Here is a 27,443-nt window from a genome sequence, read left to right as displayed (position 1 = left end):
CTCCTCTTTGTGAGAGAGCTGAGCTGCCCAATGAGACAAATGTTTGGCTTTGAGTGTAGTTCAGCGGGCTGCTCCTCGTTGCCTTTTACAGTTATTCTCAGGCGCTGAGCAAGGAAGAAAAAAAAAACCTGTTATGGTTTCCTCCCTGGTTGGAAGTTCTCATTCCCTTTCCAGGAGTTGCTGTTCACCAGAAGCACAGTTGATGTGTCTGGTGTCTCAAGTCTGCATGAGTCTGTTTCCACAATCCCTCACAGACTGAGGGTGTTTTCACATCTAGTCCTTTTTAAACAAACCAAACTCAGTCCTCTTAAAGTGGACCAACAGAAAAGGGGCTCTTTTTGCGTTCACCTCGTCAGTTCATTTGAAAAAGGACTCAGTTCTCTCTCTGGTCCACTTCAGCTCTGATGGGGCCTCAGTTCTGTTCACGCTATAGTTTCTCATTTAGCCCATAAACATCTGAGTGGTGCGTATGGAAAATGCAGCGCTTTCGTCAAGTTGCTGCCACCGGTGTTTTACAGTGTTTTAGGATGTCCTGCCTGTGCAATCAATGCAATTATTAATGTGTTTTGTCGTCAATTATTACAATCATAACGAGCATTTGGGAGCAGGATTGATACAGACTATTCTCTCTCCTCAAGTGGTGGTCATATAATGTACATGTCTCTATTTTATATTGTAAAAACTGTAAAAACATCTCCTTCAAACAACTGTTTTATTCAAGTTTCTCGCCAAAATCCAAACACATTTTCTTTTGAGGACAGGGCGCCATTAGTCTCGAGCTTAGAAGGTACGTAGGGTTTCTGCGGTACTGTAGAAAAACGAGTACCCTCACGTACAATCATTTTTGCATCGACTTGGTACCGAAGAAGATCGGTTCTCATGACATCCCTAAAGCGAACCTAGAGCGCTTTGTGTTCACAATGTACAGGTTAAGCGAACTGCAATGCAGACTTGAAGCGAACCGTGGTCTGAGTACGGTTCGCTTCAGAGGGGTGTTCACATCACATATGTGCAAAAAATGCTGACTCATCCCTCTGAGTTCGTTTGGAGGGCTGAAAGGGAAAACACCCTAAAATGAAGGTCCACTTACTAGTTTTTTCTGGAACTTTCAACTGTGAAAAGCTCCTTGTTTTTTTGTTAGTTTAACTGCTTCCAATGTCAACAATGAAACACTCATGTTTTCAATCCTCTGTGTGTGTTTACAGGCTGCTGGAAATGCTGTGAAGAGAGCCTCTGATAATCTGGTGAAGGCAGCACAGAAAGCAGCGTTTGACGCTCAGGATGACCAGGCCGTGGTGGTCAAGAGTAAGATGGTGGGAGGCATCGCTCAGGTGAGTCAGAGATCCTCTTATTAGAGCCCCATGCACACCGCTAACATACCCATAAGGGCGAGGGGGCCTATTTAGCTGGTGTTTCCCTCAGTATGCTGACAGACTGTGTTGCGTTGCAGATCATCGCCGCTCAGGAGGAGATGCTGCGGAAAGAAAGGGAGCTGGACGAGGCCAGGAAGAAGCTGGCCACGATCCGACAGCAGCAGTACAAGTTCCTCCCCTCGGAGCTGCGGGAGGACGGCCAGGAACAGTGAGAGCGAGCGAGAGCAGCAGTAATGCAGCAGTGATGCGTGGAATGCTCAGGACCTTCCCCCGGCTCCATGTAGGGAGAGGAGGCTTCATGCTCCAGTCCACCGTCATCTATCAGGATGCAAACTAGCAATCAGTTTCTGTATTTAATTTTTAACGTCAGACGTGTAATGATGCCAATGATTATGAATTTTTGATAATACAGACATATATATGCCTTAAGTCCTTATTAAGGTATCTGTGCTTTTGATTATACATGATCATATACTTTTCAATATATCTGGCTCTCGTTTATCTGTATCGCATGTCTTTGGCCCTGTTCACACCTGGTATTAACATAAGTCCTGAGTGATCTGAACACAAGTGGACAGCTTTAAATACATCTATTCACACCTGGGATTACAATGAGTCTCCAAATGAGTGACCACTTGTGATCGGATCTGACTTCCCCTCTCTATATGCAAATAAACACGCAGTAAACACATGGCTAATACAGCAGACGCTGTGACGTAATATTACATGAATGTCTATAGTAATATCCAACATATTCGGGTACATTTTATTATCATCAAAGTAAGAGGTTATTGTACCGCCGGCACCGCTACCTTTGCCCGGCAACAGCGGGTTACAGAGCGTCAGAGGGCGGGCGGGCGGTCGGGCGGTCGGGCGTCAACTCTGTGCAAAACAGCGGAACAAAAACACTGACACATCTCCAACAGTATGATAATAATAATGCACTTCTTGTGCCTAGTCTGATAGTCTGTATATTATGTAGCCTATAGATAAGATATATTTTAATAAAATACAGTTTTACTGACAGAATACAGTAGAGCACACAGGCCGTTTCCATGCTGCGAGGCAGACAAGCACCTGCGTCTGCCGGTCTATTCACCTGAGGAACTTAGCGGGACGTCAGTTGAAGAATGTGGTCATATGTGACCCAGACCACTTCTGAATGTGGTCTAAAAGATCCGATCTCAATGCGTCTTCAATGTGTCTTGAGTGCGTTCACACCTCTACTTCATCACTGAGGACGCATGTTAGTACCAGGTCTGAACAGGGCCTTTGTTGTGTACATGCCAAAATAACTAAATCCTGCCGATAAATTCTGCTCGCCTTCCCCGTTAGAACTTTACTGTTAGATTTTAGAGATATGAAGGCCAGCACAATTTAGGCGTCTATGCAAATCATGCATAATCTATGCAAATTTTCTATGCAGATGTTTTTTTTGCGTGTGCGTGCACGTTTCGAGGCGAAGAGACACGATGTCTCGGTGATGGTTGGTTGTGAAGCAGAGGTCTGTGGTGACCACATTGACCGTGATGATATTACTCGTCATACTGTTTCAATCTGAAATAAGGACAATGACATAAAATGCGGTTTTAAAGTTTAGATTTTAAAAAATTTACTTTGCAACGGAACAAATCCGAGTCGGAAAAAAACAGTATTTTTCTAAAGACTGAGCTATGAAATGTATTAAAAAAAGGAATTTTTCAATAAGTCGCTATCTTAGTAAAAAGTTTTTTGTGTCGGTATTTAGTTTCAGCTACGGTGTTTTTGGCCTGGATTCGATTAGAATACGTGTTTGTGTAAAGATTATGAAGCCATATATTTAACTTCCAGACATTTCACATCATATTGACTGTATTTGTTTCGCTCCAGTAACAATGTTATCTGTGCCAATATTAATGTTTAACCCTTTCTCGTCACATCCTATGATGCTAGTCTGAGGTATATACATGATGTTTTGGCTACCTAATGCGCTCCTGTTAGACATTACTTACACTTTATTTCTCATTACCAGGAGCCTAATGTTGGCTCACTGTGTGTTCCCATTATATCAGTGCTTATAAACCAACCAACCTAGATGCACTTAACTCCTTTAAATAATTTATCAGAGCATCATTTACATGCACCCGAACGCCACAAGTGTCTTTTATTTTCTTTTACATTTTCTTTTTACATGGCACAGCTAGCGGATATCAAAATGACTGTAATCATACGAAGCCTTTTTTTTTTTGCTCACAGTTTGACTTAAATCACAGCAGCACCACCTCATGGGCACTGTACCACAGATTTATATTCAATAAAGCCCGTTTTCAGTGAAACTGTTGACATCCATTTCTTCACAGTTTGACACTCTTCTCACCCCTGTTCACAAGAGGAAGAGGTTCCTCAACAATACTCTACTCCGTGTATAGCTTACTGTGGAGGAAACATGATGCAGCCTGTCCAAGAGTTATTCTTTTACTGTCTGATTTTCACTTTTTATTCCTACAGTATCTGTTGCAGCTGAGGCTACGTGGAGATTTTTGCTGCTACTTCTGTACGGAGGTGTGTGTGTGTGTGTGGATGCTGAGTCTGAGTCTGGTGGTGGGATCGTGACATAGATGGCTTCGCTTTGACGAATGTTGATCTCGTAGAAGTTACATGAATTCCGATATGACTGTTCAGACTGAGGCCACATTGCAAACAATCGGACCTGTATCTGATTTTCGGACTACATGTATGTGAAAAGTGGCCCAAATCTGAATGAAAAGATCAGATCCCATGTAATTGGTGTTGTTCACACTGTTCTGAAAACCCCAAAAAACAGATCTGAGTCAGATATGCACAAAGCAAAATCAGATTTTGCCTGCAGTCTGGACGTAGCCTTATTGAGGTTTAGCTAGGCATGGGCGGATGAACCTCCTTTGGGGCTCTTGGACAAAAAATAAGTTGCTGGGCTCCTATTAACTGTTCCTTCCCTTCTCTGTGCATTGTGTACAATAGTCATCTGTATACTTGTCAACCCTCACGATTTTCCAGAGAAACTCCCGTTTTTCCATTGCCCTCTCCCGGTTTCCTCCCGGGGTCACAATCCTCCAGTATTTCTTCCAATTTATGGCAATTTTTCACCCCCTTTTTTTTTTTTTCCTTTTCCTTATCTCAACCTGTCTCTGGCACCGTACAGCATGTAAAAGCCAGACTGTTTCCACCCTGATGGCAATAGAGCTACACCAAATCTCTTTTCCCGCAGAGGAGAGCTGCTCGCAGCACCGTGCACATCACAGCAAAGCCGGCGTGTCGTGGCGCTAGCCATTGGAAATAACGGGTTTCAGAGCACATTGGTGCCGTCCTCGCCTTGTGTCTGAAAGGGCCTTCAGTGAGAGAAGGCTAGAGAAAGAAATACTCAAGCAGGGGCAGGAAATGAAGCCTAGTTTATACCAGAGATTCACACAAGTTCACGCCAGAGGGGCGAATTACTTAGTTTTTTTTTTATTGACTTCCGCTTCTGCTCCTGTCATATTAACTACGGTCGCTAGAGATCGCTGTCGTGTTCTTTTATACCTTCTTTCAATTATCTACCATGTGAATAGATGATAAAACCTACTAGCGGATGTAGTAGGCCCCTACTAACCCACATCTATGGGGCTTATAGCGACTGATAAAGCCTATTTAATAGCCAGACGACAGTCTAGTCGGCTGAAAGTAGAATCAAATAGAAATACTCAAGTGAAGTACAAGTAGGCCTACCTCAGAACTGTACAGTAGGTAAGTAAATACAGTAAATAGAGATGTGGACTATGAGTGTTACCTGTGCTGGTGTGTCTCAGGTGGAGCTGTGAGTGTTACCTGTGCTGGTGTGTCTCAGGTTGTCCTGGTGTGTCTCAGGTGGAGCTGGTTTGTCTCAGGTGGAGCTGGTGTGTCTCAGGTGGAGCTGGTGTGTCTCAGGTGGAGCTGGTGTGTCTCAGGTGGAGCTGGTGTGTCTCAGGTCGAGCTGACTCACCTGACTGGGATTCATTCAGACATGCTGAAGACAAGACGTCACGCGCACACTGGACAACTGTCGCTGCCTAAATATGGGCATCGTCCCCGCGCGGATCCTCGCTGAAAAAAAAAAGGTGGAGGGGCTCGTGCAGCTGGTATTCCATCCTCGAGCTCTTCCCCGAGCCGCTCAGACAAGCAGCACGCGCGCTCCTGTCCACCTCCGTCCCCTAGCTGTCCCAGACCGGTGCCTCTGTCTGTCCTCTTGTCTCTGCCGGACTAAACACACAGACACTTTTTCCCGCTGCCCGCTGAGAGAAGACAACCACAGCAAACATGGAGGCCATCAAGAAGAAGATGCAGATGCTGAAGCTGGATAAGGAGAACGCCATCGACCGGGCAGAGCAAGCTGAGGGGGACAAGAAGGGAGCAGAGGACAAATGCAAACAGGTACACACAGACTGATGGAGTTACAGGTAGAGACAGATGGAGCTGCTACCAGCTGGTCCTCAACCTGAAATCACAGCGGGCGGTCTCTTAGAAGTTCTAGAATTTTGAGAAAAGTTATTTCGGTAAATAAAGTACATTATGATACATTTATTAATGGAACGTTCTGAAACAATGTTTCAAGAGTAGAAACATAGAAAGGGAACTCAATGTAACAAGTAGGTAAAGTCCAATGTAAAGCAAGCGAAGAACAAAGTTGACCAAGTCTGTGTCAAGTTTGTCAAGAGTTTGAATCAGAGTAGTGTTAACTACTGTCTGAAAGCAATAAAACACTTAAAGCAGCAGTGGGTAGAAATGGAGCAAATATGATTTTAAAAAAAGTATTTTTTTATAAAACAGTCACTATATCCTGATAGTAGTGCATGAGACAGGTAATATGAAAAAAAAAAAAAATATCCGGTGTGATGCTCCTAATGGTATCTGCAAGATTTCGCAGACCGGAGAGAAAAACAAACAAACAGAGCTGAGCTGGAGCCTGCTGTCTCTGAGCAGCTGTCAATCACTCAAATCTCAGATCAAATGGTCAAACAAGGCAGCGCTGATCAAATTACGGTTACTGTAATGCCTATTTCTGGCCTCAAATGTTTTCAGAAACATTTTGTATCGTACTGTTTAACTGTAAAATGAGAAAGTTTGTGACCCAACAAACATGTTGAGATCAAGTTGAGGAAATACCAAGCACTACCCACCAGCCGGAGCAAACTTTCTCATTTTACAGCTAAACAGTACACTACATGATGCTTCTGAAAAAATTTGAGGCAAGAAATAGGCATTACAGTAACAGAATATTGATTCATATTTGATCAGCGCTGCCTAGTTTGACCGTTTGATAGAGTTTGTGAGCGATTGACAGCTGCCTCCATTGAAAGAACAGCCAATAGTAACGCTCTCTCTGTGAAATGACCTGTGATTGGTCAAAGTCTCCCGTCACGGTTAGATTTTTTAAAACCTGAATACAGAGCCATGAGGAGGTGCAGAAGTCTAGTTATCTCTCAGAACACTTGAATTACAATATGCTGAAAGGTTATTATGGAATTTTTTGCCCAATGATGCCAAAAACATTCTGCCTACTGAAGCTTTAATACTGGCTAAAGTTAGGTGATGATAGCAAACTTTAGATAGATACTTGTTTGTTACCATTAGCTCGTTGTTGTCTCTTGTGGCCACATTGCAGCTGTTAATCACAAGATACATAGCTGTAATGTTGCTTTAAAGGAACAAAATCTTTAAATGTCTTCTGAAAATGCACAGGTAGCCAGTAGATGTTTTAGAGGTAAAAACAGTGTACGTTACATATTACATATTACGTTGTTCAGCAAAGAGCTGAAAAATGTCCCACCCAGTATCTTTATTATAGTATTTTTTAGGGTCATTTTATACTTTGATAGTTAGTGGACAGTAAGAAGATGACAATGAAAGGGTTAAAGAAAACACAGACAACTCCCAGACTGGACAACGCCGTGGTAGCGACCTGTCAATCACAAGGTAGCCACGCCTTGAAGCATCCCCTGCTTTATGGACTATAAATGGGACCATAATTTACTAAATGAACATCATGCTGTATTGAAGAAGACTTGAAACTAGTGATTGAGACCATAAACTCATGTTTACAATGTTTACTGAGGTAATAAATCAAGTGAGAAGTCGGCTCATTTTCTCATAGACTTCTTTACAATCAGACTTCTTTTAACAACCAGAGGAGTCGCCCCCTGCTGGCTGTTAGAAAGAATGCAAGTTTAAGGCACTTTGACATTGGCTTCATTGTTCAGAACCGTAGGTTGACAACTGTTTGGGACTAATAGGCAGACTGTCATCAAATCTGCGGAGCATATTCATGCCTTCACAATAAACCCCATTTTATCTCAGTGACCCATAACAGAAAATATCAATCCAACAAGCAGCTTGCAGAGTGTTTTCTTGTTTACGACAAGGTGCCCCTAGAAATAAAATTTAAGGGATCCTTATCACACGTTTGTTTATGTTATGTGTAATGTAAAAAAAAATAAAAAATACTGGCCAATATATCATCATTGGTACAAGCATCCAGCCAGCATTGGTCTAATTGGGAACTAAGAGAGGAAGAGGAAGAGAAAGAGCAGAACAACATGACCCAGTGGAAGCACGTATAATAAAAATAAGATGAGGCCTAATATGGAGCCTTGCAGTACACCATATCTCACAGCGATGGATATGTACAGGGTCGTAAAGGCTCAGACACATAAACAAAGGACTGTCTATCAGAGAGCTGCACTGTAATCCTCATGATTCCCAAGACAATGAATTCAAATGTCCTGATCAACTGTGTCTATTGTAGCACCATGTGCTGTACAGCTGTCTGGGGGGTTACTGTAAGAGCATGTGGTTTTCATTGGGGCGCTTTAAAATACGTTTTGTTTTAAGAACTTGTAATTATGAATGGATAGATTGAAAAACAACACAGTACAATATTAAAAGTCCTGCCTGTGTTAGGGTTTGGCAACAAAACTACTTGGTTAGGTCTAGGTAACAAAACTACTCAGTTAGGTTTAGGTAACAAAACATATTAGTTAGGTTTAGGCAACGAAACTACTTAGTTAGATTTAAGCAACGAAACTACTTAGTTTGATTTAGGCAACCAAACTACTTAGTTAGGTTTAGGCAACAAAACTACATAGTTATGTTTAGGCAACACAATTACTTAGTTAGGTTTAGGCAACAGAACTAATTAGTTAGATTTAGGCAACAGAACTAATTAGTTAGGTTTAGGCAACAAAACTACTTAGTTAGGTTTAGGCAACAAAACTACTTAGTTAGGTTTAGGCAACAAAACTACTTAGTTAGATTTAGGCAACAAAACAAATTAGTTAGGTTTAGGAAGAGACAGTGGTTTAGCTTAAAATAGCCCAGAAAGTGGCGTTACCTAAGTATGTCAGTTACGTGACAAATAAATCAACGTTGACTTTTGGTTTCACACGGGACACAAACGCCTGGGTGAAAGTGCGTTATTTTTAGACTCACCTATCCACCTCTACCTCCTCCCTCACCTCTCTTTATACTTCCTGGTTCATGATTAAGTGAATTACACACAAATTGATTTTGCGGGATATACACAAATTACAATGCAGTACTATTCATAGGTATAGCTACCAACAGTGTGTGAGACCAGCCTGATCCAGTACATTCATAATTTGCTGCCAAATCCAGTGCTTATTATTTCAGCTATAAAGAACACAGTCATATATCGTTATGGAGGATTTGCAGTCTCTCCTGTGCAGTTCCACGGTGTAATTAACAAGATCACTTAGCAATCAATGAATAGATAGCAGCTATTCAACTATGTAACTGTCCACATAGCATTTGTTCCCAGGGGATCCTAGCGGGTAGTCATTACAATGCCTGCACAATCACTTCCATCTGCGTAGGAGCATTGGATACTGGCATGTCTATTTCTGTGGTCCCTCTAAAGACCCCCACCTTCTTTGAATTGTTGCTCCTCTCAGAAAGACAGTCAAGGCTGTTGGTTTGGGAGCTGCCACAATGTCGACTGTCGGATCAGGACTGTCCCAGGCTATTTGTGACTGAGAGGCCTTACATGGCTACAGGCTGGGAGAGACTGACAGAAGTGATATAGAAAGGACATTGTGGTCGAGCCACATCACTGTCATTTACAATTGGCTTTTTATAGTTCTCGAAGCTGTCGTTGCAAATGGCAACTTGCTGAAACAATCTTTGCAAATGAGTCATAAATGAGCCTGAAGTCCAAAATGGAAGGGGTTCATCTGAGCAATCTGCTTGTTGGATTGATATTTTCTGTTATGGGGTCATTATGATAAAAAGGGATTTATTGGGATGGCATGAATATGCTCCGCAGATTTGATGACAGTCTGCCTATTAGTCCCAAACAGTTTTCAACCTCCGGATCTGAGAAGTGAGGCCAATGTCAAAGTGCCTTAAACTTGCATTCTTTCTAACAGCCAGCAGGGGGCGACTCCTCTGGTTGCTAAAAGAAGTCTAATTGTATAGAAGTCTATGAGAAAATGAGCCTACTTCTCACTTGATTTATTACCTCAGTAAACATTGTAAACATGAGTTTATGGTCTCAATTGCTAGTTTTGAGTCTTCTTCAATACAGCATGATGTTCATTTAGTAAATTATGGTCCCATTTAGAGTCAAATAGACCATAAAGCAGGGGATGCTTTGGGACGTGGCTACCTTGTGATTGACAGGTCACTACCACGGCGTTGTCCGGTCTGGGAGTTGTCCAGGTTTTCTTCCTACAACTTTAAATCTTTCACAGTGTGTTTTCAGTGTATTAAAGTTAATTATAACCTTTTTGGTCGCCTAAAAATGTCAGTGTTCAATTGTACAAAAAACAACATAACATAGTGACGGCCAAAAATCAAGATGGCAACAGCCAAAATGCCAAACTCGAGGCTTCAAAACGGCAGTCCACAAACCAATGGGTCACGTCGCGGTGACTCCGTCCACTTAATCCAAATCATTAAATTTCAAAGTAATATGTCTGTTAGACTTGATTTATGTATGATTTGGTATGAGGTTGGGGGGTAATGCTGATGTATAATGGCAAATGGCAAACTTTTGGACTTTGTACGTGACATGTTTACTGTTAACTGTAATGTTAAGGCCTTATCCACACGTATACAGATGTTTTTGAAAACAAATATTTTCCTCTACACATTTTGGCCTCTCGTCTACATGCAAACAGAGCTTTAAGTCACTAAAACAGAGATTTTTCAAGTGTGTTTGGTAAATAATAACATCATCACCTCAATTTGCGCATGCCCATTGTTGCTTTATGTAATGAGCATTCCTTGGTGCTAAAGGAAAGGGAAGTGGGAATCTGGTTAGTTGAGCAACACTGTCTCTCCTAAAAAAATGATGTTCATACACAAGTAATTTGGATTTGCAAATAAATTTGAGGGAAACATAAAGCTGCCTGGATTGCATTTCTTACTTGATACTGTTGGACAATCCGACTGTCCGACAACTAGGCGGCAGAATATGTGGAATAAAAAAAGATAATATCTCTGGTTCTGCTGCATCGATTTTTAAAAACCGACAGTGTTACAGTGCAATGATAAATAAATGGAGTTCTCTTTTAAGGTTGGCAAACATTGTCATCAGCAGCCGGTCGAAGCTGGACGGTTTTCAGCAGTCTCATATCTACGTTTTTTGGCGAGAAACTCCAGTTGTTTGAAGGAGATGTTTTCACAGCAATATAAAATAGATAATAGAGAAGAAATATACTTCCTAAAGAGCTTATAATACAGTATATAGAACTACTAATGCCAAGATTTGTTTTAATCAAAGCAAATAGTTAAATAAAAATACAATCACTTTCTTTCCTAATCATTTGAATTGTGTGTTTTTTATGCAAATAACTACTATGGATGACAATAACAGGTAAAAGGATAATATTTTTTATAATATTTAAATGTGAAATTGTAATTAAATTATTTTGTCCCTAAAATCAAGATAAATAATCATGATCTCAATATTGATCAAAATAATCGTGATTATGATTTTGGCCATAATTGTGCAGCACTAATATAAATGTATTTTGTAGGAGACAGGGTTTGTTGAGATATCCTGCATATTGGGCAGAGACGATTATCCTCGCAGGCCTCGCTGCAAGTGGTATAAAAAGAGTTATTCTTATTCTAAATGATTTCAATGTCCTTTATGGTTGTATTATCTGACGTGTTTCTGTGTATGTGTACTGTATGTTACTTGGCCTGTAGCTGGAGGAGGAGCTGCTTGGTCTGCAGAAGAAGCTGAAAGGAGTGGAGGATGAGCTCGACAAATACTCGGAGTCGTTGAAGGATGCCCAGGAGAAGCTGGAGCAGGCGGAGAAAAAAGCAACAGATGTGAGTGAAGGGAGCTGATGCAATGGGTCACATTACTGCAGAGAGGCGACTATATTAAGACCACATTAACCTATTGTACTTAGTGCGGTCACATCTGATCCCCTCCACGGTAACACAGGGGCCATGTTGTTGGGTACATGGGCTGTCAATGTTTCATATATCACTACTCAAACTGATTCCTTCAGGTGTTGTAAAATAAAGTAGTGCCAGGCTGCTTAACTTGAATTACTGCTCAGTTGTAAATTTAGGCCATCAGTGACATTACAAGTGATATAAACCCAACAGTGTCAAGTCTTAGCTCCTTCTGTGTTTCAAATATGCACAGAGCAGCTGTCAGTCAAACTTTACACTCCCACATCTCATGTCAAATAATGTTGACCTTCTGGAGCACGATTCCAAGCAGGTTGTGCTAAATCTCCAAATCTGTAGTTCCATTTAAAAAGTGCTGCTGAGTAGCCATCTCACCGCTGACAGCACCAGCAGAGGCAGTATTAAATCTGTCATGTGGAGTATCAGATTCGACCAACATATCATAAAGCTTGTCAGCGCCTTGAGGCAAATGCCATCTAACCAATCTGGGGAGCTTGACGTGGAGGATTTGGTTTCTTTAATCCTTGCTTGACACCAGCCTGTGCAGATGCTGCTGTACTGCCGTTCATGTGGAGCCCCTTTGAGTACACACTGTGGGCTAAGATAAAAGTACAGTTTAGTAAAAGAATGCTAAAACACTGTATATCATAATGTACATCATACACCAATATTCATATGAAGTACTATAGTATACTAGAACTGGTATTTCTCCCTTTTCCAAAACGTTGAACACTACTGAACAGGGACATACAAGGTGGTGCCACCGCGGAGCAAAAAAAAAACACAGGACAGTCCAGGACTATAGTTGATCCTGGCTCAACTTTTTCTACAGCCATCTGATTCGACTGTTATCAGGCCATTAAATAGGCGTTATCAGTCACTATAAGCTTCATAGATGCGGGTGATTAGGGGCCTACTATGCCTACTACATTGTAAAAGTGAAAGTGAAAGTAAAGGCAACACGTTCTAACATGTAAAACTGAATGAAAGGTCATGTTTTGAACACAAACAAAAAGGCTTTTTTAGGTTTAGACAATGAAACAACAACTTCTTTAGGTTTAGGCAAAGAAAAAGTTAGGTTTAGGATATAAAACTACAACTTCTTTGGGGTTTAGCAAAAAACAGTTGGTGTAGCTACAAACCAGTGCTCTTACACCATTCCTAACTACTACTGTAAGTGTTCATTTAACTTTCTACGCTGACTTGGTGAGTATAATGTTAGTGGTTTATATTACATTACCTCTAAGCTTATGCTCAGAAAGTGCTTTGAAGACCAGAGCCAGTGATTCTGGACAGTTATGAGTTATGAGTCACAGCATTTCTGACCAATTATAGTGCAAAATATCAGAAGGACGTACATGTAGGGACGGGTGAGGTCTCACTTTATTCGTCCTGAAAGGAGTGGGACCTTCCTGTGTGCGCTGTTACGGTGATGTTACCAAAGATGGAAAAGAATTGAAGCAATGCATGAATTTGTTTATGCTCCCACTGCTTACTCACTCCAACTCCAACTCCAACTCCAACACGAACATCTCAGCCTCAGGACATCAAGTTCTACATATTTGCACTGTTAACGCAGCAAGAGAGTTGATGCCATTTACAGTCTGCCGTGTCTGAGCAATTATCTTTCTTGTTAAATAGCTGCTTTATATAGTTATGGGTGTGTGATTGAATAATATTTTTATATATTATAATCTTTGAATGCTCTAAAGCCATGAAGCATTTCATAGAGTTCATAAACCACATGGCTTGCTTTACCATAAGTCAAATGAGCTTTACCAAACCTGATAAAGAGAAAATAACTATAATAACAATAACTAAATAACACACTGAATATTAATATACTGAACAGCAATACCAAATTCAGCACAGGGAACTGTTTATTTATATCCGGGGTTTTGTATATGAATTAGTTGAGAGTGAAAGCAGTGTTTGAAAGTAAATTAGTCAATATACATCCTGCATGCTGTATATATACATCTTATTGTTTCAACTGCCCCCATATGCTGTTACAATCTGCCCTGCACGTAGGGGGGCAGATGTAACATTTGACTTCTTGTGTTTCAATCAATATTGTGACTCTAACATTGCTTGTAAAAACATCCGGGTATTTCAAAACTTGATCCGGATAATGAAATCTCATGAAAATCTCAATGAAATCAACATGATCTCACTGACTTTGTCCCAGTATTTCAAAAACATTGTCAGGTTGGATCATAGTGATATAAAGACTTAAATTTGGACACACTGGACTAAAAAGCACACTATTAAAAAAAATAGGCAAACATGATACAAGTAGATGTAATTACTGTGAGCAAGAGTATTGCATTGTGAGAGATATGAGGGAGAAATCCAAGTACACTTTGATTTAATAGATATTCTACAAAAGAACTCACTAAATGAGTGTATATATATATATAGATATATATATATATGTGTGTCAATAAATATGACAATAAATTATTTTTAAACTCATATTTTTCAATCATTAATTTGTCTAAGATACTGAAATAATATTATATATATATGTATATATATATTTGATATATATGTATATATATGTATATATACGTATATATATACATATATATACGTATATATGTATATATATACGTATATATATGTATACATATATATATATAATATTATTTCAGTACCTTAGACAAATTAATGATTGAAAAATATGAGTTTAAAAATAACTTATTATATATATATACACATATATATATATATATATATGTGTATATATATGTATATATATGTGTGTATATATATGTATATATGTATATATATGAGTTTTAAAAATATGTATTTATTGTTTTTGAATATTGTAAGTACTAGCCAGTCAGCTCCACACGCCAGCAGACCAGTAGGTGGCGGTAATGCACCAAATCGTTGTTTGCCAACCGCCAATAAACACCGAAGAAGAAGAAGAAGAAGAAGAAAACAACAAACATGGCGGAACATGTGCCAACAGGAGGAGGTGTTAGCGCAGATTTCGCCTCCAAATGTAAGTAAATGATTGTCTAATATGCATTTGTAAGACTATACAGATGGCAAATCAGCATGTCTTGCTATCCAGCTACTTGAATTGTTACGAACTTCAAACGATCGCGTAACGATCTCTACTTATTCTCAGCTCATGCTAACGGGAGCTAACTTAGCTCCATTGACTTCTATGGTAAAGTAGCTAGCGAGCTTTCTATCTTTGTTGATGTATGTTTGACAGTCTGTGGTTAAACTTTTAAAAGAAGATTACTTTTAATTACGCCATATATTTACTTGTGAATCAAACACCAATCTGTTCAAAGCGTTTGAATCTACGATTTTCGCTGCGCTGGAGCTAATAACGTCAGACTCTCTTTAAGTGACGTCAGGCTACATGTGCACAGACTGCTGCAGTACTTGAAGTTACATATTACGAAGTGCACTGTTTGGGGGTTGCGTTTCTGATATGTTTTATCATGCATAAAAGCAATTATATTTCACTGCTACACCGGACCCCATCATCAAGGTAACAGAATATTGAAATGAGCATGCAAATGGGTGTTATAGCTTAATTTGTTTTACAATGTTTACAATGCATGTCACAATAGAACTCATTGGGCAGGTAGCTCAACCCTAATAGGTTTCTTTGTCTCCATAAAAACCTCTAGATGGACTCTTCTGGGTGTGGGATCTCTCACCAGCCACATGCTTCCAGCAGCCAGTCGACAGAAGACTGCTCCCACCTCCTAAACCACTTTTGGTGATAGTTATATGAATCTTTTCAGACCATCTTCCAGCCCACTGCGAATGTATCATGTAGCCTATAGATTATCAAATACTGTAGCTCCTGCACCATTTATTAAGGCTGTCCATCTTTGCCACTAGGTGGCTCAGGACCTCTGCAGTAGAATATAGTGTTAATAACTGATGGTAAATAAGCCTATATAGTTGAGCATCCACAAATTTGTTTCTATTTCAAAGCATGTACAGTATATGCATCTTTTCCTATGCAAAATGTTAAATTAATCTGTATGTATGTTTTATTTTATTAATTTTGTGTTTGCTGGCTTTTTTATTTTATTTATTTATTTGTTATATACATATTTTTTTTAAATCTTGCTACTAAATTTTGTACCATCATTCTCTGTATAGATATGTTATTATAGGTTATATTGTCTAGGCAGTGGAGGGGTGGGAGAAAGTGAAAATGCTCCATGTTAAATATCTGTGAATAATGTTCTTTTCTTAAATAAAAATATTATCAACAAAACAAAGTCAGGCGTATCGATAATTTATTTTGAAATTGCGACCGGAAGAACCGTCGCGTTGGTTGCCCCGGACATCTGACCGTTGCCACGGAAACCCCGTTCTCTTAATAAATACATCCGTGGTGACACACCTGGGAGAAGAGTTGAGTCTTCTCAGCATCTCAGCATGGCGACTTTAGCGTCTATGGACGCGGTGAGGAGGAAGATCCAGACTCTGCAGCAGGTCGCCTTCGAGGCGGAGGACCGAGCCGAGCAGCTGCAGGGGGAGGCGGACATGGAGAGGCAGAGCAGAGAGAGGGTGCGCATCAAAAAGCTGTCAAAGATATCGATACCAGGGCATAGAGGGACACATGCTATGTTATTCTCAGAGTTTTCTAATCCTCTACTGCAACTATTGGATGGAAAAAGATATTGAGTAGCACTGTAGTCGATATTACTCAAAACTTGAACCAAACAAATGTGTTCTGGCTCACCATCTACCTGTTTCTGCAACAGTCTTCACTTCTTTGGTGCTTTTGGACTCACTTCTTTTTCTTTTCCTTTGACTGCTCCCAGAGGACTGGTTTTATTTTACATTTTTATTTGATAGGGATGATTCAATTAGTTCATATGCAGGGCATGAAACGTGCTGCACAGAGAGTTTATAGCTAATTTTCAGCTCTTGTCCCTAGTTGGGCTTTTACATATACAGTGTAATTAAAATACACAGCTTTCTCTATGATAAAACCACAATACACTACAAATATGGAATCTAACAATACACATAGCCTACCACAATAAACTAATACACCCTGGTAATGTACAGTACAATTTGTTAAAAATGGATACAGCACTCAACCTTTGTTGTAAAAGACTTTATATCTGGAATTAATTTGATTTCAGTTGGTAATGTGTTCCAGAGATGACATCCCTTTATTGAGAAATGTCCAAATGTAGTTCTACGATGTAGTATTTTACAGTTGCCATTCACCGTGCTCCTGTTTTCACAAGCTACTATTTGTCTTTGTTTCTGTCTTCTACTTTTTCTTATATATTTTATTTTGCTATATTATATATTATAGTTACTATATTTTATTTTATGTAAATGTGACAAATAAATACATAGATATAAATGTATTTAATTGTTCTTTATTATTAAAATAATAAATCGTACACCAGCAACTTGGTAAAAAATCTTCAAAATTATCAGGAAATACAATTCAAGTGTAAACCTTAAACAGGAATTAAAATTCAAGTACGTAATGTATATAGTATATAAACGATATATTGTCACGATACCCGATCCAGCAATTTGGGTCAGTATCCGCCCGATATCCGATCTGGTATCGGCATCGGTGCATCCCTAATATTAACCACATCCAAGTCTGAACTGAGTATAAAGGTCTGCCGTATGAATATATTTGTCATTTGGATGCTTCAAGAGTTACATAAAGATCAAATGATTGAAAGAAATTGTTGTATTGATTACATTTTTTTAGGTAGCAAGTATTTGATTCATGCATTCAGTTATGGATTATTAGTCTGCTGTTCTATAGGCAGTTATCATTATCATTTTGGCTGTAATGTGACTTCAGGCTCTTATCGATAATATCTTGTGTGTGTGTCCCTACAGGCTGAGGCAGAAGTGGCATCTCTGAACAGGCGTATCCAGCTGGTGGAGGAGGAGTTGGACAGAGCTCAGGAGAGACTTGCTACCGCTCTGCAGAAGCTGGAGGAGGCTGAGAAGGCTGCAGACGAGAGCGAGAGGTGAAGAGCTTCATGTCACTTGATTGATTTCCGTTTGTGTTTGCACGGCTGGATTAAACCAACCAGATAATTTGCACTCAGTGGTGCTAAAGGGGGGTGGGGGGCTAGACATGAAAAAGGGACATCGATGCATCCCCTTAATACGGAGGGGTTGAATGGAACAAATAACATGCTGATGATTTCGCTATTCTCTGACCTTTTTATGAAGACTGATTGCCCCATAAGTGACAAACTGATTAAAAATGCTTGATTTCCATTGACTGCAATGGTTGACATGAGGATAGAATTCAAAATACTGTAAAAAATACAGTTTTTGAGATAAAATTCTGAAATTTACCACCCTACATCTACCATGACCTCAACATTTTGTCATTTATTTTCATGAATATTGGGGCTTTATATAGCGAGACTTTGTAGTAGCTGTGTACAGTACTGTTTACACTAAAACGTTTTGATGCACTGTGCGCTCAATTTTTGATAATACATAAATCTGGCTGGATGGTTTGTGGAGAACAGTCTGAAGATGCCGCAAGTTTGGTGTCAAAAAAGCAAAAAAATTTAGGAGGAGATAGGTTTAATAAGTTTTACAGTTTTTGATATAAACATTGATGGACACACGTATAGAGTTGTTTTTGACTGTCTGCTCCTCTCGTCACTCAGAGGAATGAAGGTCATAGAGAACAGGGCGTCAAAAGACGAGGAGAAGATGGAGATCCAGGAGATGCAACTGAAGGAGGCCAAACACATCGCTGAGGAGGCCGACCGCAAATATGAAGAGGTGGGGAAATCACTGTTTGATGTCGTAAACATACAGTAAGATGTGTCCCAGTTCCACACTACAAGCTGCTACTACACACTCCAGGTTGTCAATATGTTCACACTGGAAAAGTGACTGAAATAAAGAACATTAGAGACATTAAAAAACAAAAAGAAGTCAGAGGTAAACGTGTGCAGACTGACGACAGATGATATGTCAGATTATCACGGCGACATTCAGCTCAGATATTATGATGTCACTGTGTCACAGGGATAATACACCAAATGGTAGAAAGATGATCTGAAAGTAATAAACACATTTTTTTTTTTCAAGAATATTTTTATTATGCTTTTAAACACACAAACACAGACAAAACCAACATTATACCAACACACACAGTGGCCACAAGACAATACTTGGTGATGGACGAGTAATGAGTTTATGACTTGGACTTGACTTGGGACCCATCCCTGAATACGGTACATACTCCACACAATAAGTACAGTATAGAACCCAGGAGTAGTGCCAGTGAGGATAAATGCTAAAAGTGTGTGTAATGACAGATCATCTGTTTAAACTCTGTGTGTGTGCTGATTGTGTGCAGGTTGCACGTAAACTGGTGATCCTGGAGGGTGACCTGGAGCGTTCAGAGGAGCGCGCTGAGGTGGCTGAGGCGTAAGTCAACACCTCACACCAACACGAGAGCCACCGTACATTATTCATGCTGCCATAGTAGTGATCATGTGATCGCTACTATGGCAACATGTGATCTTACACATTCACTGTTCATTGATGAGTTTCTTACTTTACAACAGTGTTGTGTTTGTAATGTTGACAGTAGTGGAAGTGCTGCATGGACTCATATAATGATTCTCTTAACAACTGCAATCAGTGATTGTTTTTGATTAATATACTCTTTTATATTATTTTTCAATATTTTTTTAAGCATTTGGGCTATAAGTAGCCAGCAAATGATTATGATTGATTGATTATTCACCCAATCATTTCAGCATGAGTGCAAAGTATTGTTGTAGTCTAGCATCATGTGTGATCATAACGAATACACTAATCTCATAGAGGCCAACCTGGTTGTGTGTTTTCATGTAGTGCATGCCTGAATACACCAGAGGCCTGTACTACGAAGCAGAATTTGGGGTTAGCGAGGTAACTTCAGGGTTTAACCCTTTAGGGTTTTCAGTCCTACGACGGGACGGTGGTTCACTTCTTATGCTGAAAACATAACCTGCTACGGAGCAGATTGGGTTCCAGATAAGAGATCAACTCGTATAAAAGCACCGCCTACTGACCAATCAGAGCTCAGTATGCAGATCGTATGATAATATTACACAAATACGAAGAAGTTAAAGTCATAATCCAGGCTAAAAACAACACAGTTTAAACTGACAAATACAGGAAGGACAGCTGACTGTATGCTCTGGGTGTTTACCGCTTTGAATTATATTTTTATATTTATTTTTTTACTCGCTCTCAAGTCCGTTTCACACTGGCGGAGTCGGGGACGCAGCTGAAAAAAGGCTGAAATAGTCACACACGTCACAACTTTGTCAAAGGCCATAATGAAGTGTAATTATCTCATCCATTACACTATATCTGACTTTTCAGGCCGTTAAATTAATGTCAATTTACGCATTCACACATCGACATTTTTATTTTGCCAGCTGTCCTTCCTGTATATGGCAGCTTCAACTGTGTTAATTTTAGCCTGATTATGTGTTTAACTTCTTCGTATTGTCTAATATTATATTTGCTCTTGGTTTGTAAAATGTGCCACTCTGCTGACAGCAGACTTGTCCATGTTTGTGATTGGTCAGATGGTGCAAACACCGCCCCTTTCATGTGACCAGATTGAGAAACCCTGGGCTGATTTACCGAGTTGATAACCACCGTCGTAGGACCGCTTAGCATGATCTTGCTTGTTAGGGTTAGTTAAACCAGATAACGAGAAGATACTCTGGGTATGTTGAACTCTCTTCGTAGTACAGGCCTCAGCACCGGCGGTATGAGACTTGTTACTGTTTGTTGTTGTTTTTTGGCTGCCGTGCCCACTGACCCCCCCCCACTCACCCCCGACCTCCTGGACTAACCCCTTCAGGCGAGTGAGGGAGCTGGAGGAGGAGCTCAGACTAATGGACCAGAATTTGAAGTCCATGATGTGCGGAGAGGACGAGGTACTTAACTGTTCGAACTCCACTAAGGTCTAATTCTGCTCCTCTGACCTGCAGCCTCTCAACCCCTCTCTCTGTTTCCTGTCTAGCCTGCACTTAGCCTCAAGCACTTAACCCTAGCACTAGCACGTAAAGGACAAGTCTGCTGATGTTCTATATTCTTTTTCTTGTTAACAAATCCCATGAAAAGACCAAAACCAACAATGACTTGATCTACTTGAGGAGGTAATAAGTAAATATTCAGCCTTGGATCATAACTTTTCTCAACAGTATGCTGCGTGGGTTGTTTGTTGAGATAAGGACTATAGATAAGAACATTTTACTGCACAATGAGTACTTTTACTAGTAAAATGTACCAAAAGGATCAGTCTGAATGGGATAAGCGGTTCCAGATAATGGATGGATGTATTGATGAAAATAGTGCTTCTCTTTGGCTAACGTTTTAAAAACTAGAGTGGCCATCTGTTTTAGGAAATTACTGATCCTGATACAGAGAAGGGAAGTCCAAAGACCATGTTGTTGGTTCGAGTCTGCAAATGGGACTTACTGGAAAAATATAGGATAACAACAGACTTGTCTTTTAATTTGTGATTAATCTACAGTATATCTTAGTTTTGGATGGAATCCTCCACCCGACCATGTCTGCATTTTCCATTTAAAAACTTTGCTTAAAGGCCTCTTTCGCTGTCTTGCTCAGAGTCCGATGTAAGCAGAGCAGCTCCAGGACAGATGTCCATCTTCTGTCTCTGAGTAAGACAGGATGTCGGAGTGGTCCTTCAAAACGATGTTAGGGTTTGAGCTCTTCTGCTTTCCTTCCTTTCAAATCACTGCTCTTTCTTCCTTCTCTTGCTTTTCCTCTCCCTTACCTTGCTCAGTAAATCGGGTGACCTTGAGGAAGAGTTGAAAAATGTCACCAACAACTTGAAGTCACTGGAAGCCCAGGCTGAGAAGGTACAGTAGGAGCTGCTGAGGGGGCATTCAGCCACAGGCCAGACCAGCCAGTCACAGCACACATCCAGTCCTCATTAGAGACGTAGAGACCTGAGAAAGAGTTCAGAGGAAGGTTCTTTGAACAAATGAAGCTGTGGCTGCAGTCGAAAAGTCTTTTTTGCTTAGGAAGGTTCCTAACGGAGTGAAATGACCCAGAAATATCTCAGTACCAGCCATGATAAGAGCTGTTTGAATTCTCTAAATGCTAAGGAAAGCTGCTTCAATGCTTCCTTTCTTATCTCCTTTAGAATAGGATACACTGGAGCATTAAAGTTAGGTTAAAGTAACATAATAGCAAGGTTCAAATGCCCGTCAGCTGTCTTAACATTTCACTATTTCACACTCAATTATGCATAATTATCCGACTTGCTTTTCTTAAAGAAATTCAATATCTCATATTCATGAAGTCTGTCTCCTTATACGCAAGTTGTAAATGTATTTTAATATCTTTTTATGTTTGGATTTCAGTACACACAAAAGGAGGACAAATACGAAGAAGAAATTAAAGTTCTTAGTGACAAACTGAAAGAGGTGAGATTTTCTTTCTGTTGCTTACTCCTCCATGTGAGGTTGAAGTGTTCATACAACATGTGCTGACACATGGCGTGCTGTGGTTTTGTGTCCCAGGCGGAGACCCGTGCCGAGTTTGCAGAGAGATCTGTGGCCAAGCTGGAGAAGACCATTGATGATTTGGAAGGTATTTAACACTCACTCACCTGTGTAACATGTCTGCTCTCTGTCCTGCAGTGATTAATGTTAAAGTAACGAACAGCTTCGCTAGTTCCAGTTCTGCCTGTTGGAACTGAATTGATGACTGGCTGGACAGCTGTGCTGTGTACTGCAGTTTATCACCTCTAAAGCTGGGCATGCACTGTACGATTTTTAACCCGTTTCTGGCCCAAATTTTGAGCCGCACGACTCATTTTAGAGTCTGATCGAATTTCAGCTTTGTCGGCCTCTAGAGGGTCACCTGAATGCACTGATCATTTACATTAACAACTGATCTAGGAAGTGTGTAGGCATGGCCTGATACTGATCCTGTTGTCTCTGACGTGTTGTAGCATTCATTGATGACACTGCATGACTTGTTCAGTTTGAGTGTGCCAGTCTCTAGAGATCAGGGTTTACATCATTTGGCTGAATGAGCTGTAGCTGTTGTGCTCGGTGAGCTGCAGTAACCAGCTGGTGTGATGACATTAACTCCAGAGACTGTTGGTCGTTCTGTTCAGCCGAGTAGACTGTTGTCAGGCTATTAAATAGGCATTATCAGGTGCTATAAACACCATAGATGTGGGTCAATAGGGGCCTATTACACCCACTAATATCATCTATTCACTAGTAGATCACTGAAGGAAGCTATAAAAGAAGACAACAGCGACCTCTAGTGACCGTAGTAATTATAACAGGAGCAGAAGCAGAAGTCAGGCACTGTAGTATAGACAGTGTGAAACTCCATAAGGGGTGGAGGTAAAGGATGATGCATGGGTTTGTGGTTTTGTTGCCTAAACCTAAATAAGTTGTTGTTTTATTGCATGAATCTAACTGTTTTTTTCCTAAACCTAAAGAAGCTTTTTTGTTTGTGTTCAAAAAGAAACGTTTCATGCAGTTTTACATGTTAGAAGATGTTGATTTTAAGTTTCACTTTCACTTTTACAATGTAGTAGGCGTAGTAAGCCCCTATTAACCCAAATCTATGGTGCTTATAGCGACTCATAACGCCTTTTCAATGGCTTGATAACAGTTGAATCAGTTGTTCAGTTTGAGGGTTACCACTTTTGATTAATTTTCTTTTTCCTGTCCTTTCGCCTCATTCCATTTCCTTTCTGTGCATCTGTCTGCTCGGTCGTTCGTCTCTCTATCTGTGTGTTTGTCCTCCTCCTTATCCTCCTCCAGATGAAGTGTATGCTCAGAAGCTGAAGGGCAAGGCTCTCAGTGAGGAGCTGGACTTGGCCCTCAACGACATGACTACACTGTAGCGCCTCTCTCACTTCCTCTTTGCTCCTCCTTCCTGTCTGAACTCTTCTCCGCCTGCTTGCTGTTGTTTTGTTCCATTCCACAGTGGTATCAGGGGCTGGAAGATTCTAGAAATGCAATGTGCCAAATCCACCCACCCTTCAGTAACCTGTAGCTGTGTTACACAGCACTAGTCTTTGTACAGAGGGTTAAGTTATTGCTCACCCAGTCACTGCTGTGTGTCTGCAGGTTCACTGAGTTAATGTCTTCTCTTAATTGAATACCCCCCACCACCCCCCACCCTCTGTAATAAATGTATTAAAGCTCTCTTGACTTTTCTGTCTCCTGCCAGTCTTGTCTTCTTTCTCTTTTGTTTACTTCTTCTATTTATCGTTGATAAGCAGTGCATGGATAATAAACAGCACACCATAATGTTGCCTAGTTGTAACAGAAATAAGCTTTGATGCACAGCAACGCTATCTGTCTCTTCTTCACTCCACTGAGCACCGTGTGGGCACCTTTTTTTTCTTATTTTTTTAATAAAGAGAACTAATTTACAAACATCAAAGCATAGTATTATGAACTCAATAAACACTTCTTAAAGGGACTATTTGTAACTTTCAGAAATGCTTGTTAACAGCGACACCTGTGGCCTTGAAATCAACGAAAGTCAGCGTCGGGCTCGCGCTTGCTCGCTCTAAATAGACATGAACGAGCATCGCTCTAAACAGTGAGGCGGCACACGTCAGCTAAAAGCACAATATCACTCTATATTTCAGCTGCTTGGCAGTAATGTTAGCTGACCAGACGAAGGTCTCTCCATGAATCACTGCTGATCCTAGTGTTGGCTTTTCCTGCTCAGCGCAGGCTCAGGCAGCGGGGCTCCTCAACGAGTTACGTTATCGCCTCCCGACCGCAGGGAGACACCGGCACCCGGTCGGTAACGAGACGACAACGTAACACGTGGAGGAGCCCCGTCAATTCACAAGACACGGAAAACCTCTGTTGGTCTGGAGGAGCTGCAGCATTTATTTCTGCACAAACGTCCCCTGGACATTCACTAGATATTCTCAGAGCTAAACTAACTCTTCTGCAGTGTGGAGTGAGCGCGCGTTCACGTCTAGTAGAGGTGGAGCGAGTACGCGAGCACGCGCGCTCTGTCTGAGTGAAGGTAAACAGGCAGCGGAGACGAGGCTCCGGCCACACGCGAGCGCGCATATGCGAACGCGCATGTGTGGCGACCCGCTACATTTATACGCTTAAAAAGTTACAAACAGTCCCTTTAACAGACAAAGCACATTATATTAAATTATATAAAATTATATTATAACAACAAAAAAATTAAAGCTGCGAGCAGCGATGAACGGGCCCTCGCCCCTCCTCGCGCGTCGAGGGTACTGGCGGGACGCCGACCGACGTGGTGAAACCGGAACTCTGACGAGCGCCATGACACCTGCCACAAGACTCTACGACAAACGGTTCACGAGTTAGGAAAGGGGGCGTGGTTAATGTGTAGGGGGCGGGGATAACAATACCAACTTACCAGGCACTCTGCTGAGTGATATGACACCTCCCACAAGAGTCTACGACAAACGGTTCATGAGTAATGAAAGGGGACGGGGCTAATGTGTAGGGGGCGGGGCTAACCTTAACCAATGAAACAGGAACTCTGCTGAGTGATAGGACACCTCCCACAAGATTCTATGACATGTGGTTCATGAGTTATGAAAGGGGGCGGGGCTAATGTGAGGAGGTGGGGCTAACCTTAACCAATGAAACAGGAACTCTGCTGAGTGATATGACACCTCCCAGAAGACTCTACGACAAACAGTTCATGAGTTATGAAAGGGGGCGCGGCTAACGTCTTGGGGCTATGAGTATATTTTCCATGTACATGTCATCAGGACCGGACCCTTATCATACCTGAGAAAGTTGGGGCAAATCAGACTATGTACAGTTGAGTTACAACAACTTCCTGTTGCATGGCGAATGGCTCAAAATGGCCGCCACGCCACCGTCAGGTCGTTCAGTGAAAACTCATCATTTTGATAACTTTTCATCCTCAAAGTCTTAAGACTCTGACCCTTTCTATATACTATACTATGGATTTATTTCTACGTACTATACTATTAATGTTTTACCACTTTTCCAACATAACGTACTATGAATTTTTATCACTTTTTTCGACATACTATACTCTGATTTTTTTTCAGAAAAGTTTGAAATACTATACTATGACTTTTCTTTCATGAAATTTTCGACATACTATACTATGACTTTTTTTTAACATACTTTACTATTACTTTTTTCGACATACTAGACTATGACTCTTTCTATATACTATACTTTGGATTTATCACTTTTTTTGACGTACTATATTAATGTTTTACCACTTTTCCGACAGTGTACTATGAATTTGTATCACTGTTTTTGACATACTATACTGTGACCTTTTACCACTTTTTTCGACATGCTGTACTTTGACTTTTTTTTACATACTAAACTATGACTGTTTTCAACATACTCTATTACTTTTTACCATTTTTTTTTTGACATGCTATTCTATGACCGATTTCGACATACTGTACCTTTTTACCACATTTTTCGACAATCTATACTATGACTGTTTTTGACATAGTATACTATGACTTTTTGACCACTTTTCGACATAGTAAACCAACTTTTTTTTATCACTTTTCCGACATCCTATACTGTGACTTTTTTACCACTTTTTTGGACATACTATACTATGACTTTTTTTTCATGAAATTTTCGACATACTTTACTATGACTTTTTTCATGAATCTTTCGACATATTATACTATGACTTTTTTTTCATTGAATTTTCGAGATACTATACCATTTCTTTTTTTCATGAAATTTTCGACATACTTTACTATGACTTCTTTTCATGAATCTTTCGAGATACCATATGACTTTTTTTAACATACTTTACTATTACTTTTTTCGACATATTATACTATGACTTTTTTTGTAGAATATCGAAAGATTTTATGAAAAAAGGCACAGTATAGTATGTCGATAATTTCATGAAAAAAGTCCTAAAATAGTATGTCGAAAAATTGGATGAAAGAAAAGTCACTTAAAGTATGTCGATAATTTCATTTAAAAAAGTCATAGTATAGTATGTCGAAAATGTTATGAAAAAAAGTCACAGTATAGTATGTCGAAAATTTGAAGAAAAAGTATGTCGAAAATTTTATGAAAAATAGTCATAGTATAGTATGTCAAAAATTTCATGAAAAAAAGTCATAGTATAATATGTCGAAAATTTGATGAAAAATTTGACTGTGCATAAAGACTGAGTAGAATTAGAGGGCTTCACTTCCAGACAGGAAATGTATTTGGAAACTCAGCTGTGACTTTGTTTCCTCCTCCAGAGAAACTGGCCCAAGCCAAAGAAGAGAACCTGGACATGCACCAGACCCTGGACCAAACCCTTCTGGATCTCAACAGTCTATAGAGACCTTTTCAAAGCTAGATGAAGGACAGCAAGGCTTAATCTCCCATCGTTCACCACAGATGGATTCTTAATGTAACATCAACAGTTTTTAAAAAGTCATGTGAGGATTGGTTCAGATGTAATAGATCATATATGCAATAGATAATAGTGACATGAGCAACAAAGTGTTGTAAACGGAAAGCTATTTTGTGTGCACTACAAACTATTGCATGCTCTATATAGGTCATCAGAAATTATCTTATCAATAAAAAGCTCCTTGAATTCACATGTAACTATCTT

At 40.1% G+C, this 27,443-nt stretch overlaps 2 protein-coding genes across 10 annotated transcripts in view; both read left to right on the top strand.

Moving 5' to 3' along the window:
* tln1 (talin 1) overlaps window positions 1-3,688 on the top strand; it is a 56,447-nt gene extending 52,759 nt beyond the window's left edge. For both annotated transcript variants that reach the window (XM_074618372.1, XM_074618371.1), the window contains 2 exons: window positions 1,206-1,331; window positions 1,451-3,688. In XM_074618372.1, the coding sequence (XP_074474473.1) occupies window positions 1,206-1,331; window positions 1,451-1,585 (261 nt within the window). In that variant the 3' untranslated portion in view covers window positions 1,586-3,688. The remainder of the gene's footprint in view (window positions 1-1,205; window positions 1,332-1,450) is intronic.
* A 1,794-nt stretch (window positions 3,689-5,482) lies between these two features.
* Window positions 5,483-27,429, top strand: tpm2 (tropomyosin 2 (beta)). 8 transcript variants are annotated; one of them, XM_074618386.1, is made up of 9 exons: window positions 5,483-5,777; window positions 11,577-11,702; window positions 17,661-17,794; window positions 18,455-18,572; window positions 19,156-19,226; window positions 20,665-20,740; window positions 22,196-22,258; window positions 22,355-22,424; window positions 27,082-27,429. In XM_074618386.1, exons 1-9 carry the CDS (start codon window positions 5,664-5,666, stop codon window positions 27,162-27,164), a joined length of 855 nt encoding a protein of 284 aa, XP_074474487.1. In that variant the 5' UTR covers window positions 5,483-5,663; the 3' UTR covers window positions 27,165-27,429. The 8 variants fall into 8 exon arrangements, with proteins under 8 accessions (XP_074474487.1, XP_074474489.1, XP_074474490.1 ...); XM_074618388.1 differs by lacking the exon at window positions 20,665-20,740 and adding an exon at window positions 21,613-21,688 and having other exon boundaries at window positions 5,484-5,777; XM_074618389.1 differs by lacking the exons at window positions 20,665-20,740; window positions 27,082-27,429 and adding exons at window positions 21,613-21,688; window positions 23,621-24,028 and having other exon boundaries at window positions 5,484-5,777.
* Window positions 27,430-27,443: the final 14 nt, after the last annotated feature.

This window comes from Sebastes fasciatus, chromosome 19, assembly GCF_043250625.1.
Source record: "Sebastes fasciatus isolate fSebFas1 chromosome 19, fSebFas1.pri, whole genome shotgun sequence".
In the NCBI taxonomy this organism is placed as follows: domain Eukaryota; kingdom Metazoa; phylum Chordata; class Actinopteri; order Perciformes; family Sebastidae; genus Sebastes; species Sebastes fasciatus.
This window is presented reverse-complemented; position numbering and strand designations above follow the sequence as displayed.

Excerpts from the sequence above, each read along its gene's own strand:
- tpm2 (XM_074618386.1), top strand. The coding sequence starts at position 5,664 with ATGGAGGCCATCAAGAAGAAGATGCAGATGCTGAAGCTGGATAAGGAG. Across the intron at positions 17,795-18,454 it reads GCTGCAGACGAGAGCGAGAG|AGGAATGAAGGTCATAGAGA; the intron begins GTGAAGAGCTTC and ends CTCGTCACTCAG. Across the intron at positions 18,573-19,155 it reads CCGACCGCAAATATGAAGAG|GTTGCACGTAAACTGGTGAT; the intron begins GTGGGGAAATCA and ends GATTGTGTGCAG.